The sequence below is a fragment of the Talpa europaea genome (assembly GCF_964194135.1).
Source record: "Talpa europaea genome assembly, chromosome: 8".
In the NCBI taxonomy this organism is placed as follows: Eukaryota; Metazoa; Chordata; class Mammalia; order Eulipotyphla; family Talpidae; genus Talpa; species Talpa europaea.
This window is the reverse complement of record NC_140075.1, coordinates 41,895,155-41,909,228: the sequence shown is the minus strand read 5'-3', so window position 1 is coordinate 41,909,228 and position 14,074 is coordinate 41,895,155. Positions and strand designations below refer to the sequence as shown.

The following is a 14,074-nucleotide window of genomic DNA, read 5'->3' as shown; positions in this document are numbered from 1 at the left end:
GTATTTTAAGGAAAGTAGCAGAGTTCCCAGAATAAGTTGAATCCCAATGGTAAACAGCCTTCAGAGACAAGAAGGTAGGTAGGTAAAATAGCATTTAAGTTGTACTTTCCATGAAATTTTTATGTGATTATGTGTATTAAATCAGTTAAAGTAGATGGCGTGTCTTGATGTATTTGAGGGGAGAAATATAAAAGCATTTTCTTTTCCTGGATATCATGTCGGTAATACATACAGTAACTTGACTATTCAGGTATGGTTTGTGTTGTAAATTAAGACTTTCCAAAATACAGTGTAGCAGTATTGGGTTTCATATATCACTAATGGATCATGGCTGAATTTTAGGAAATAAGTGCTTGACAGTGCAGGGAGGACCCTGACATGTATGCAGAGTAAAGAAGCCACTTCATCCTTCAAACCACGGAGCTTTATCAGCTTTTGCTGTTGATGAGGTCCTTTCTGAGGCATAAAATAAAAATATGTGTATAGAGCTCTATACGCTTATGTACAAATTTCTTTTTTCACATAGAATTGAGATCATACTATGAATATTGTTCTACAAGTTGCTTTAAATCAAAAATATTTGGTGTATGTCTTTTTAAGATCAACCCTGGCTAGATTTTTATTTTTTTTCCCAAGTCTACAATAAATAGACTGTAGTTTTCTCTTTTAGAAAAATTTTGATGGGGGATGTTATTTTGAGTATATATATATATATATATATATATTTTGAGTATATATATTTTTTTAATTTTTACTTATAATATTTTTATAAGGGATCAGGAAAAAACTAATTATAATAAAGTAAAAATCAAAATCAACAGGCAACTATAAACCACAGACATTCTGAGGGGGGGAGGGAGAAGGGAATAGGATCAAAACAAGGGTGGGAAGAGCACAAGGGACCATGGTGATAGTCCACGGGTGAATGGGTGGTGGGAATTCTACAGAGACGATAACCAAGATGAAAGTGCACACATTTACAAAAATGAAAAATGTAAAAATATATAAAATATTTTGTCTATATGTTAATATGCAATCATTATAGTTTATGTTGCTTAAATGAACCCAGTATTCTCTCACTGACTTGATAATACTGCATAAGTCAAGTTTAAATGACAGATTAAAGGGGGGTAGTTACCTACATAAAAGAAACCAGGAAAATCATTCCAACTTACCAATATTAAGAAAATGTATGAATCAAATGATTTTTCATGAAAAAGTAATAATCTTACTGATTTAAATTATAATAACCTACCACTTATACTATTACTTAACCTGTTTTTTGCAAATGTCAAAATGTTAAGAAAAAGGAATAAAAGAATAAGGACAATGAAACAAAGTACCTTCATTCAAATATAATAATAGTGGATATTCTAATATTAAAAATTATGACTAGAGGGCCTCCCTGGTGGCACAGGGGATAAGACGCAACCTACAAAGCAATCCGCAGTCATTGCAGCACAAGTTTGATTCCCAGTTGGTCAGGGAGAAACCCACATGGCGGCACTTGCCCACTGCTCCCCTCAGCAGTGTACTTTGGTCCATCTGCCTGTTCTGTTCCCTGCTCTGTCTCTGGTGAATCCTCTCACCCCCCGTATCTCTGGCCTGTACCCCAATTCTTGTATAAAATAAATCTTTAAAAAAATTATGACTAGGGGCCTCCCCAGTGGCGCAGCGGTTGAGTGCTGGGTTGCGAAGCTGCCTGCAGCCCCTGCAGCGCCAGTTCGATCTCGGGCTGCTCCCCGGCCACCAGAGGAGGGTCCCACATGGCATGCAGACCTCTCCTGCCGCCCGCTGCTCCCCTCAGCAGTGTACTTCAGTCCTTCTGCCTGCTCTGCTCCCCGCTCTTGTGAATTCTCTCACACTCCCGCGCTTCTGACTGTACCCCGTGCATGTACAAATAAACAAAACAAACAAATAAACAAATAAAAACATGCCTCTATTAAAAAATTTTAAAAAATTATAAAAAAAAAATTATGACTAGAACAGAAAACCTAATAAAACAAAAATTAATTTAGGTAGGGTAAACAAAGTTCATATACTACAAAAAAATACAAGTCACCTATGTTTTCTGAGTGTGTAAATATTTGCATTACCTATTATTGCAAAAAGTTACAAAAGTGAGAAGATGTAGGTAGTTTTAAGCAACAATTTTACCAAATGTATTTTATGGTTGTGGTAGTTTGAGCAGGTCAAATCCTTTTCAGCAAGCTCAGTGGGGGATCCAATATGTTTTAAGAGAGAAGTTTTACCAGAACATGTTTTCATTGCATTTCCACCTTCAAAGGCAGGGGGTAAAACCAGACTTGTTTAATCATTTTGTTTTTCTGAATCAGATAGAAAATTGAAGAGGCACCAGTTCAACATGGTAGAGTGAAGCAAATAGTAATAAAAAGACCATTTTGGATGAAGGCGTTACACTTACAACTTCACACCTATTACACTTTTTCCTCCAAAATTTTAAGTCTCTTTATTTTTCCTTTTTATATGTATATCGGGTTGTTGAAAGTTTGAATTTTGTGCTGTCACCTTTAGTCTTACTTTTCATTTGCTATGGGTTCTTGCAGGTAGTAGAGGAATAATTTCTGCCTGCTGGCCCTCTGGGGATTCTGTTTTCAGACTTTCTGACTCAGTCACTATTTCTAACATGTGTGTTCTTCTGACAAAGATCTCTGTGGACCTCTTCCTACTCCCCACCTGCTGTTTGTAGCATTCACATTTAGATATGTCCTACCATTCACTCAGAGCTCAGAGATTGGAGTGCACTATTGTAATGTAGGGCTAAGGTCCTGCCCTCATGGTAAATGCCACCTCCTCCTTTGCCTCTACTTGAAATTTCAGAGAGCAGAACTAAAAGTGATTTGAGGTTGGGGGAAATACCAGCCTGGCCACCTCACTTTGGGGACTTGTTTGTCAGGCAATTGGGGAATATTATAAATAGCACATGAACTAAGAACTTAACTCATATGGCACAATTTTGCAGTGGTGTAGGTTAAACGAAATACTTTTTGTATTTAACTACTCGTTATAGGCTTTTTTATTCTAACTAGATCGATTATGTCTCTAAAGTACTTTTGTTATAATAATGGTTTTGATATACTTTGTCATTCTAAAATAAAATTATATTTATATTTTTGCACATTATTTAGTCATGAATTAGTAGGCTAATTTTGACAGAATTTTTATCTGAGGAATATACTGTATATAGGTAATAATATAAATATGAATATAAGATTAACATTTACTGTGTCCTTTACTAAACAATATTAAATATGGTGTATGTCCAATCCATAATTTGTATAAATGCAGGAATTTCTGTTCATAGACATTTATTGCATTCAATATTAGGTAGGTCCAAAATAATAGTAAATACTATCTTTAACACCCTTTGGTGGCATGACTTAAAAAACATACTCATTATTTCTTAAAATAATTTAAAAATTTCCAGTGATGATGACAGGCTAGAGTTGTACTTACACACTGTGATACATTAAACTGAAGCAATAGTTTATAGTTACAATCTAGTGGATTTGTTTCTAAATGAAAGCCTATTTTTTTGTATGTTGAATATATTTGGAATGACATTTATGATTTGAAAATTATTAATATAAAGTGGCCTGTTGCTTTTAGAGCCTAAGGTTATTATATTTAGAGACAGAATTTAGGATTTGTGATGACAGCAGTGCAAAGGACCTACTGCAGCTGTGTGGAACACAAAATAAGATGAAAACAGAGCAGAAAATATATCATATTGCTAGAAGCATTGCTATGATTTTGATTTGTCCAGTAATTGAGGAGGTCTACACATTGCGGCCAGAGAAGATTACAGCTTTGAGGAAGTAGAAGTGCACAGGAGGGCAGAACCCTGCCTTCGGCCTGCTTGATTAACCTGTAATCCAGAAGTAAATACAGCTACAATTTGTGAATAGATGACTTCTCTGCTAACTACCCTTGAAGGGCATTAACTGCTCTTAAAACGAATTTGAAACATAACAAAGTTTGCAAGACTATAATGTAATCTCTCTCCTGCCCCATTTGACTCATTCTACATCCCATGTTCTACTTTCTGACTCTACTAAAATCTTGAGTGCATGCCCTCTCCAGTCCTTCTTACCCCTCTTCCAGCCATCACCCCACAGGTCTTGGCAGCTCTTTCCTTTACGTGTAACACTCAACTTCCCACTTATCTTTGGTTCATTTCTTCTCAACCTTTCAGACCTCAGTTTTTTGTCACTTCTCTCACATTACTTCTTGTATCCTCAAGGCTGAATGTGGGGGCCTGCTTTAGAAGTCATCATTTTCTATATTTGCCCTTGCACTGCCTCATGCAAACTATGTGTTTATTATTGGTGTAGAGTGTGAACTGCCTCTTTGCAGATGCTAGGTCTTCTTCTGTGTTGTGTGGACAGCTACTCACCCTGTGTTCTACCCAGAAGGTACTCAGCAAGAGTGTCTTGGATGAAAGCTGAATGAATACTAGAAATAAACCCAAAGGATGGCATTGAAAATGGTGATCTCCAAGAACATGAAGAAACATCTGGGTTACAGTAGATGATATGGAATATTTTTGAGTCCCCTGATGGATATTTTCACAATGTTTTTGAAAGAGTAATGGGAATATAGATACCGTCAGAGTATCCTGACTACAACAAGCAGGGGATACTCCATGTTTTGCTTTGAACAACTTTGTAAAAAAATTGACTAATTTAAGGGATCAAAATTAGTCTACTAAATAAAATTTTACACTTGTTTCCTTTATACGGAGACTAATGACTTAAAAGCAGTTTCCCCTTGTGATTTTTTTCTTATTGAATTCACATTAGTTTAAAAGATTACATAGGGCCTCCCTGGTGGCGCAAGGGGTTAAGACGAAGCACTATGAAGCTATCTGCAAGCAGTGCAGCATGTTTGATCCCCTGCCAGAGTGGTGACCCACATGGCGCAGCAGACCTCTCCTGACTCACCAGCTGATCCCCTCAGCAGTGTGTTTCAGTCAGTCCGCCTGTTCTGCTCCCCACTCTGTCTCTGGTGAATCTTCTCACCCACCACACCTCTGGCCAGTACCCCAGTTCTTGTACACATAAATAAATAAATCTAAAAAAAAAAAAAAAGATTACATAGCTCTCAGGTACCTATCCTTATAAATCAGCATCTGCATATACTGCATTACATACATTATGTTCACCACCAGAATTCTAGTTTCCATCCATGACCATAGAGCTGACCCCTTTTATCCAATTTAACCAAACATTCTTCCTCCTTCCCTTCTAGTAACCACTATTTTATTCTTATAGTCTAAAAATTTGCTTTTGTTCTGTTTTGTTCATTCATTTTGCTTTTATCTACTCATTCACTGAGTGAATTCATATGGTATTTGCCTTTGTTCTTCCAACTTATGTCACAGAAGCATAACCACCTCTACTTTCATCCAAGTTTTTGCAAATTGCAACATTATATATTTTTTAATAACTGAGATGTATTCTATTATGCATACACATATGTATACATACATATCATATCTTCTTTATCTAATCACGTCTGTGATATTTTTCTTTCTTTTGCTCAGTCTCTAGAGATATAGGTATTTTACTAATTAATTTATATGACTTCTTTAAAAGTTAGTTTAATATCTTGATTATCTTTTTTCTTATGTTTTAAAGTTTGATTTGATTAAAATACTTTGTTTTGGAGGTACATATTGAAAACTATAAATAGCCACATCTATTATTATTTTCTTTGGCAATTTTGATTATTTCTTATAAAGAACTTTTGTAAGGTATGGCAAAATATAGGGTTTTGGGTAGAAATTTTAAAAGTTTATGTGATTTTAAAATATTAAGAAAGCTCTGAAATTTATAAAAACTACAATGACTTTTTTAAAATCCAGAGATTTAAATTTAGAAGCAGATGAATTACATGCCTGGCACTGCATACTTTATAAAGAACTCTTTTTAATACCTGCTTAGTACTTATATGTGTGCAGATACCATAATGCATTTAGTCAAATCTATATTAGGACATCTGAGTTATTTTCAATTTATTCATATAGAATTTCCAAAATTAACTTTCTTTTTCCATACAGTTTTGTGCATCTGGTAAGATACTCTTACTCTTAGGATAAATTATTTTTAAATCCTCTTCTGGATCAAAGGGTAGTTGATGTCTTAAGTCTATTGAGCCATATTGCTAAATTCTTCCATTAAAAAAGATACTCATTTACACCTATTGTGCAGTGTATGAGAGTGCCTATTTCTCTCCCCATTATAAAAAACAAATACTTTCATTTTAATTCTCTTTGTAAATCCAGTTTCCACCTATTTGTGAGCTAATAGTCTAACTTCAGTCCCACCTAATTTTTCAGGGATACTGGATAATTTAAAAATTATTCTTAAACATATTTATATGAATTAAAATGAAATTTAATGAAATTCGGGGGGTAAAAAACAAAATGAGAGCACAAATATTTAAGTAGGAAGAACTGAAAAGAGCATGTGCTTTACCTGGATACTTATAGCTTTAGGTTTAACCACATCTAAGGTGATTAGCAGGAATGCCCAGGGCCAGCACATTGATGAAAAGGCTTATAGACCACTGTGTAAATCCATAATTCTCTATGACCTATAAATGCAGTGAAAAACTAAGCCAATTTAGGAATATATTTCACAAAAGGAGACAATGAAAATATTTGCCTGTGTGGATGTGAGTCCAAGATGGAACGGGCAAAGTAATTTTGCTTGAGAATTAATAACCAAATTTCCACTACACCCGGGTTAGGGGAAAGAATCCACACCATCTACAAGAAATGAAAAACTGCTAAGCTGGAAATTTTGTCTAAAGAGGGACATGTTGGTAGTACCCCAACAGGGTACCTGACGGTCACAAACCCAAATCCTCTCTTGAAGAATACAGCTTCAACAGATGTCTTGAAGTATTCTCACCAATCCCCTCCCTCACCGCCCCGCTCATGCAATTACAAAACATATAAGGAAAAAAAGAAAGCATGAAGAGATCAAAATACAGAGTTATACACAAGATTCTAAAAATTGGAACTATAAATACAGCATACAAAGTAAGTTCATTTAAAAAAATTATGGGGTCTCTCTGGTGGAGCAAGTGGTTAAGCACAGCACTATGAAGCAATCCGCAGCCTCTGCAGCACGAGTTCGATCCCCTGCCAGCCAGGGAGCAACCCACATGGTGCAGCAGACCTCTCCTGACTCACCTGCTGCTCCCCTCAGCAGTGTATTTCAGTCAGTCTGCCTGTTCTGTTCCCTGCTCTGTCTCTGGTGAATCCTCTCATCCCTCACAACTCTGACCTGTACTCCAGTTCTTGTATGCATAAATAAATAAATCTTAAAAAAAATTAAAAAAATATAGGTCTTAAAATGTGAGTAAGAAATAACTGATTGGGCCTCCCTGGTGGCGCAGCGGTTGAGCGCTGGGTTGCGAAGCTGCCCGCCGCCTCTGCAGTGCCGGTTCGATTCCCGGCTGCTCCCCGGTCACCAGAGGAGGGTCCCACATGGCGCGCGGACCTCTCCTGCCGCCCGCTGCTCCCCTCAGCAGTGTACTTCGGTCCTTCTGCCTGCTCTGCTCCCTGCTCTGGCTCTGGTGAATTCTCTCACCCTCCCGCGCTTCTGACTGTACCCAGTGCATGTATAAACAAAACAAACGAACAAACAAATAAATAAATAAATAAAACATGCCTCTATTAAAAAAATAAAAAAAAAAAGAAATAACTGATTATAAAAATGGCCAATTTACTTTTTAAAGGGACCAATTACAGCTTCTAGGAATGGAAAACATAAAAATTAATATTAGACTCTCAATGGGTAAGTTAAGTTTCATGGTAGAGACAGGAGAGAAGAAAACTGGCACACTGAAAATAATCTCTGGAGACTACCCAGCTAGCACTTGTCATAGAAATGAAAAACATGAGACAGGATGCCCTCTGACAATTATCCAGTCTGAGTTCCATAAGTAAATAATATAATGAGGAAGGAAAATATTTAGAAGTGTAAGCCTGAAAATGTCACAAAATTAATAAAAGATTGTAATACTCAGACGTACTATAGGAATAGGGAAAACCACTCACAGGAGAATTATAGTGAGCTGCAGAATATCAAAGACAAAAATATCTAAAAAGGAGCGGAGGAAAGACTGATGGAATGACAGAACACCAGATGACATCACAACCTCATGAAAGAAAGTCAGAAGACTCAGAATAATGTCTTCAAAAATGCTGTGAATAGTAGTCAAGCTAAAATTTTAGGCTCAGCAAAACTATCAAGAAAAACATTCTGTTGAGAGGGTCAACAAATTCAAAAGTTGATTCCTTTTTTTTTTTTTGTGATGAGCATTTTTATTTTATTTCATATATATTTTCACATCATTTTTCATTTTTGCACAAGGTATGCATTTTCATCTTGGTTATAGTCCCCATACAATTTCCATCCCCCTTGTTTTGCTCCTACTCCCTCCTCCAGCCCTGTAGCATGTCTCCGGATTATAGTTGGTTATTGATTTTGATTTTCACTTTATTATGATTAAGTCTTTTTCCTGGTCCCTTATTTAGGTTTTTTAAATTAAAAAAAAATTAAGTAAAAATCAAAATGAACAAGCAACTATAAACCAGAGACACACTACATGGGGGGAGGAGGGAGTAGGATCAAAACAAGGGGGGGTGGGAATTGTATGGGGACTATAACCAAGATGAAAATGCATACATTGTGCAAAAATGAAAAATGATGTAAAAAATGTATAAAATGAGAAAGAAATAAAAGAAAATGGAAAAAAGTTGATTCTTTGAAAATGACATAAAAGTTGACAAACCTTTACAAAGAAAAAAAACAAGCAACAAAAATAATATCAGAAACGAAAAGAACTCATGACTATAGGTGTTACAGAAACTTAAAAATTGATAAGCTTATAAGCAAATAATATGAACATCCTTGTAGACGATCAAAGAAATTTAGCATGGTCAAATATAATCTGAAACTTGACAAATATTCTCAAATTTATATGCAACTGTCAAAAGGAAGAAAAGGGAAGAGAGAGAAAAGGGTAGGAGAACCTATTTACCCAGCTCTCAAGTCTTGTTAAAACTATTGTACAATGGAGTATTGTGCATAAATTGATTAATGTCTCAGGTAACAGAAATCAGTGAGACATGGGGAAACTCACAAATGATGCTGCAACTATTGGATATTGAGATAGAACAATATTAAAAATGTAGTTTATTGCCAACCAAACACAAAAAGAAAAACATTGAAGTTTTAAAATGTTGTGCAAAACTTAAAATTTTGGGAAAAATGTAGGCATGCAGGCTTACTAGCTATTGATGCATCCTTAAAGCTTAAAGTCAGCTCACTTTTTTTAAATTAACAGGAAAAAAATCATATAGTTATTTCTTTTGTGTCTGGTATCTTTGGTCAACATTATGTTGGTGAAATTTATACATTTTTTATATATGTTTTTGAATGCTTACAGTTCCTTCATTTTCATTTTTCCATCACATGGATATAACACAATGTTTCTACCTACTCCACTGCTGATGTACATTTAAGTGGTTTTTAATTTGAAGCAATTATGACTAATGACACTATGTGATACTATCCATGTTTCTTGGTATACAACATTGATAATCCTAAAATGATTAAATATATGGTTTCCATATTATTTTGTTTGTAAACATTATATGACAATAATATAAGTGACCTCTTAACTAAGTCAATAGGTAATTAATGGTATTCTCTTAATTTCATTTCTTAAAATTACTACCAGTATTAAGCATTTTTTCATTTTTTATTTTAAAGTTATGTTTGGTGAATTGTTACGGATGCTATTTGCCCATTTTTCAGTTTGTATAGTACACTTTTTACCAAAAAAATTTAATAATCATATCAACCCTTGTATTATCTTAGGGTGGAAATAAGTTAACAGTTTGTCCCCATTTTATTTGAACTAAATTTTTTATGGTTTGATTTTTAAATTTTCACTTTTCTGATTGTACATAAATATATCATCACTGAAAAATATTGCAAGGGAATTAAAAGACCCCAAATTATAGACAAGACCATTTTAATTTTAACCCCTCTTCCCAGTTAACAGCTGTTTGCATTTCGCTGCATGCCCTTTATAATCAATCTATACATACATATATAATATATAGCATACATATACATTAACATTTAAAAATATCTGTATTTCACACAGATTGTTCTACAAAAGAAAGGATGATATTTTTTGCCTAAAATAGCCTATTTCTTCTAATAAATGTAGTCTTACACATCATTTAGAAATAGTTGAATTGTGTTCCATTGTGTATACATGTGTCATTCATTCAGCAAGTATTTATTGACCCCCTAGTAAACCTGTATTGAAGCATCATTTTATAGGCATAAGGAACAGGGAAATGCACAAAACTGCAAAGGTGGAATCTGAATGCTATGAGGAAAAATATATAGTATGCAAATAAAATTTTCATAAGAAGTAATCGTAAGTACTAGAAGAATAAAAACCCAAAGAAGACAGAGTAGTAGGCTGACATAAGTGGACAGGGTGTGCATGGAAGGCCTCATAAATGAGCAGGAATCTACCTATGGGACCACACCATGCCAGTCTTTAGAGCAATATTATTTGAGACAGAGTTAGGGAAATTGAAAGTCCACTAAGGGGAGACTTTTTATTGAAGGAAAAAAAAAAAAAAGGCAGTCTGATATTGCCTAATATTTAGGTTATTTCCAATTATTTAAAATTTTAAACAAATTTGAAGAGACCACTCTTTATTAAAAGACTAATTAAAATCTTAAGGTGTTCTAATTGTTCTTAATTTTCAAACCCACTCTTCCCCATTTTAAGTCTTTATGGCTAATTAGAGGGAAAATGTGAAAGTGTATATAAAAAGATGTTAACCTTCTGCTGTTTTATTCTATAGACCCATTCTTCACACAAAAAATAAAAATTTCAGAAAGAAGACTTTCAAAGAATATTAGACTATAAAATGTTTCATTTGGAATTTTTGTATTTAATTCTATTTATTGAAACAACTTGCTTTTATTTGCACTACTACTTAGTACCTCTTAAAATGCCATTTTAATATCACAGAGCCTTTAATGAAATAAAGAACTTTGACCTAAATGCTTTTATTCCCTTAGGTTGATGAACATAAATCTTTCGCAGGACCTTTTACTGTCTTGCCTGTGAAGACCACATGGAGTAACATTAACTTTCATATCCTTTTATTTGATCTGGAAAACCTTGTGGAGCTCTTGCTGCTGACTCCAGTCTGTGATGTTGACCCTTCCAATTCATTCTATGGGAGTGAGATCCTGAGAAGAGCCAGAAGCACAGTAGAGAAGAAAACATTGACGCTAAAAAGAAATAAAACTGCCTGTGGTCCTCTCTCAGCCGAGGCCCAAGCCAACAAGCCAGTTCATGAAAGTCTGGTCCAAGGAGATAATACCATCAAATTCTCAGAAGAAAATGATGGCATCAAAAGGCACAAAAAAATGAAGAGCTCCAAAAAGGTGCACCACGAGCCTTCGAGAAAGGTTAATGCCAACCTCATAATCGACACAGCTAAACTGCTCCTGTCTTGCCTTTTGCCGTGGGGAGTGGATAAAGAACTAGATAATCTCTGCATTAAACATCTCAATATTTTAAAGCTTCAGGGTCCTGTTTCTTTAGGACTTGCTTCAAATGAAGATCACTTTTCACTGATGCTGCCAGGCTGGGATGCATACAATACTGAGATGAAAAAAGACTATTCAAAAGTAAATTTATTTTCCAGAAAAGTTTTGGACTTGTCAAATAAATACATATCCACTCTTTCAAATCAGGCTGGAATGCCAAGAGAACTGGAAAGTAATGGTGATTCTTTGCAAGAGTCAAACACAATAATTTATTTATTGAACAGACTATTTTTAGTTAATAAGCTAGTTAACATGCCTTTAGAATTGACATGTGGAATTGACAGGTAAGACAGATTCAGAGATTTTGACTATTGTTATTTAGGTCATTAGAAAACTTACTATTTGCTGTATTCAGTTCTCTAACATCCTGTCCACTTTCCCGCCCTTTTCCCTCCACCCCTTTCTATCCCTCCCTTCTTTCCTTCTTCTGATGAAGAGTAAATATGCAACAATTTATTTATCTCAAAAGACATTAAGATCTTCCTTTTGATTCTTTGCATTTGGTGAATAATCTGGGCAATAAATTTATGTGTTTAAAAATTTATTAACTTGAGAAATATTCACTGCCCTCATAATATGTGCCAGGGATATAGCATAATGCTATGATTTGACAGATGAGAGAGAGAGAGAGAGAGAGAGAGAGAGAGAGAGAGAGAGAGAGAGAGAATAAACATACAGAGATACACAGGTACATGAATAAATGAAGTCATACACACCTTGAAGTTCATAATACTTTCTGTGAATTAAGTATAAAGTATAAGAACATTCTGGTAAATGCTCGTAATGACAAATTTCACATACCATCAGGGAAAGAAAAGCTGGTAAATGTCATACTTAAAAATCACATCACTTATTCACACTTTGGCATATTCAAACAAAAGAGGCTATCAGTAATTCATTTATAGAAAGTTCAGTTTAGTATAATGGCTATTTTTTGAGGGTCTAATATCTACTAGTTACAATGTAAACACTTTAAATAGATGATTTCCTTTAATAATCACATCAAAGACATATAATATGCTTATTGTATAGCTAAGGATATTTAGATTTATGGAGAAAAAGTATCAACCCCAGATTAATTTGGCTCCTTAGAGTCGAATTCTAGCACCTCATTAATTGCTAACCTTGATTCTGTATGCCCATCTTTTCCCACTGTTAAAGTTCAATATAGTTTCTCATAGTCTGATATTAGAGGAATGAATTCAAGTGCTTACTGAATACGTGCCTAACACTAACCTGTAGAGGAACTATAAATGAATTTCTCATTTAGGTAGGAACTCACTCAAATTATAAAGATAATGCATATGAAACAAGTAGAAAATGCTGACTTAGAATAAACTCACTAGGAAAAATACTTGTAGTAGAGGTTAACTATTGTAAGACGAACCATCAGAAAGCCTTCATAGAAGAGATTTTTTTTTTTTTTTTTTGAACTGCCACCTTATGGTGGTAAATAGTCTCGGCATTTGTGTTATTTGATGAGAGCTCAGTTCAACAATTACCTGTGCCAGGGACTGAATAATAGATACAGCCTGTCCTCAGTAAACCTACAGTCTCTTAGGAAGTCCATATGGACCATACAGTATCCAGTGGTATGCTTCCTTCTGTTATAATAGATCTATTTCACGGTTTCCATTTTCTGTATGTTAGCCCCAATGAGAAAACCAATTTCTGTGATTCTTATACTTAGCCTTCATCAATTTTTCCCTCTATTTATTTTAACTACCCAGGTTTTTTTAAATTTCAAATAGACTTATTTTTTTTTCTTCTTGCTATTTCTAAGAAAATTACCTAGCACCCAATTCAAAATTAGATAGCTGAACAAATTTGCTGACAGTATGAAGCCTGATGACTTTGGAATTGAATCCTGGTTTTGTTGTTTAACTAGCCTTGTGACTACACTAGTCACTTAGTCCTCTGGGCCTCATTTATAAAATGAGTTGGGCAGAAAAGGGTGGTTACTAAGATTTCTTCAAATTCTTAAAATCTCTTGAATTTCTAATAATTATACTTGTTTGTGTGATTGTGATCCCACAGAGCAAGCAGATGAGCAACTTAGTTATTGTTTGCAGAGGTTTTCATTCTGAGATAGTGAATAAGAATCAAAGAACATGCTATACAGTATATGTCTAGTGGCCTTCAGGGGGGATTGTGGGCTTTCAGGTTGCTTTCCATTAAATGACTTAAAAACATTGCCGCACATTAGTTAACTAAAACAATTTTTTTTCATTAGAAAAAATTATAGAGTGGCGGTGTCAACATTAGAGACTACTTTCTAAATCAGTTGCTTTAGATTTGATCAGCTATCAGAGATAAGAAATAAAAATAAAGTGCATTGGATTTGTCACACCAAAACCACTGAATGGATTTAGCCATTTTGCTAG

At 34.7% G+C, this 14,074-nt stretch overlaps 1 protein-coding gene across 1 annotated transcript in view; it reads left to right on the top strand.

Annotated features, from left to right (window-relative positions):
* WDR72 (WD repeat domain 72) overlaps positions 1-14,074 on the top strand; it is a gene marked incomplete at both ends in the record, with an annotated part of 175,465 nt that overhangs the window by 76,747 nt on the left and 84,644 nt on the right. The window contains 2 exons of the mRNA XM_084240161.1: positions 11,154-11,974; positions 12,498-12,511. Of these exons, the coding sequence (XP_084096287.1) occupies positions 11,154-11,974; positions 12,498-12,511 (835 nt within the window). The remainder of the gene's footprint in view (positions 1-11,153; positions 11,975-12,497; positions 12,512-14,074) is intronic.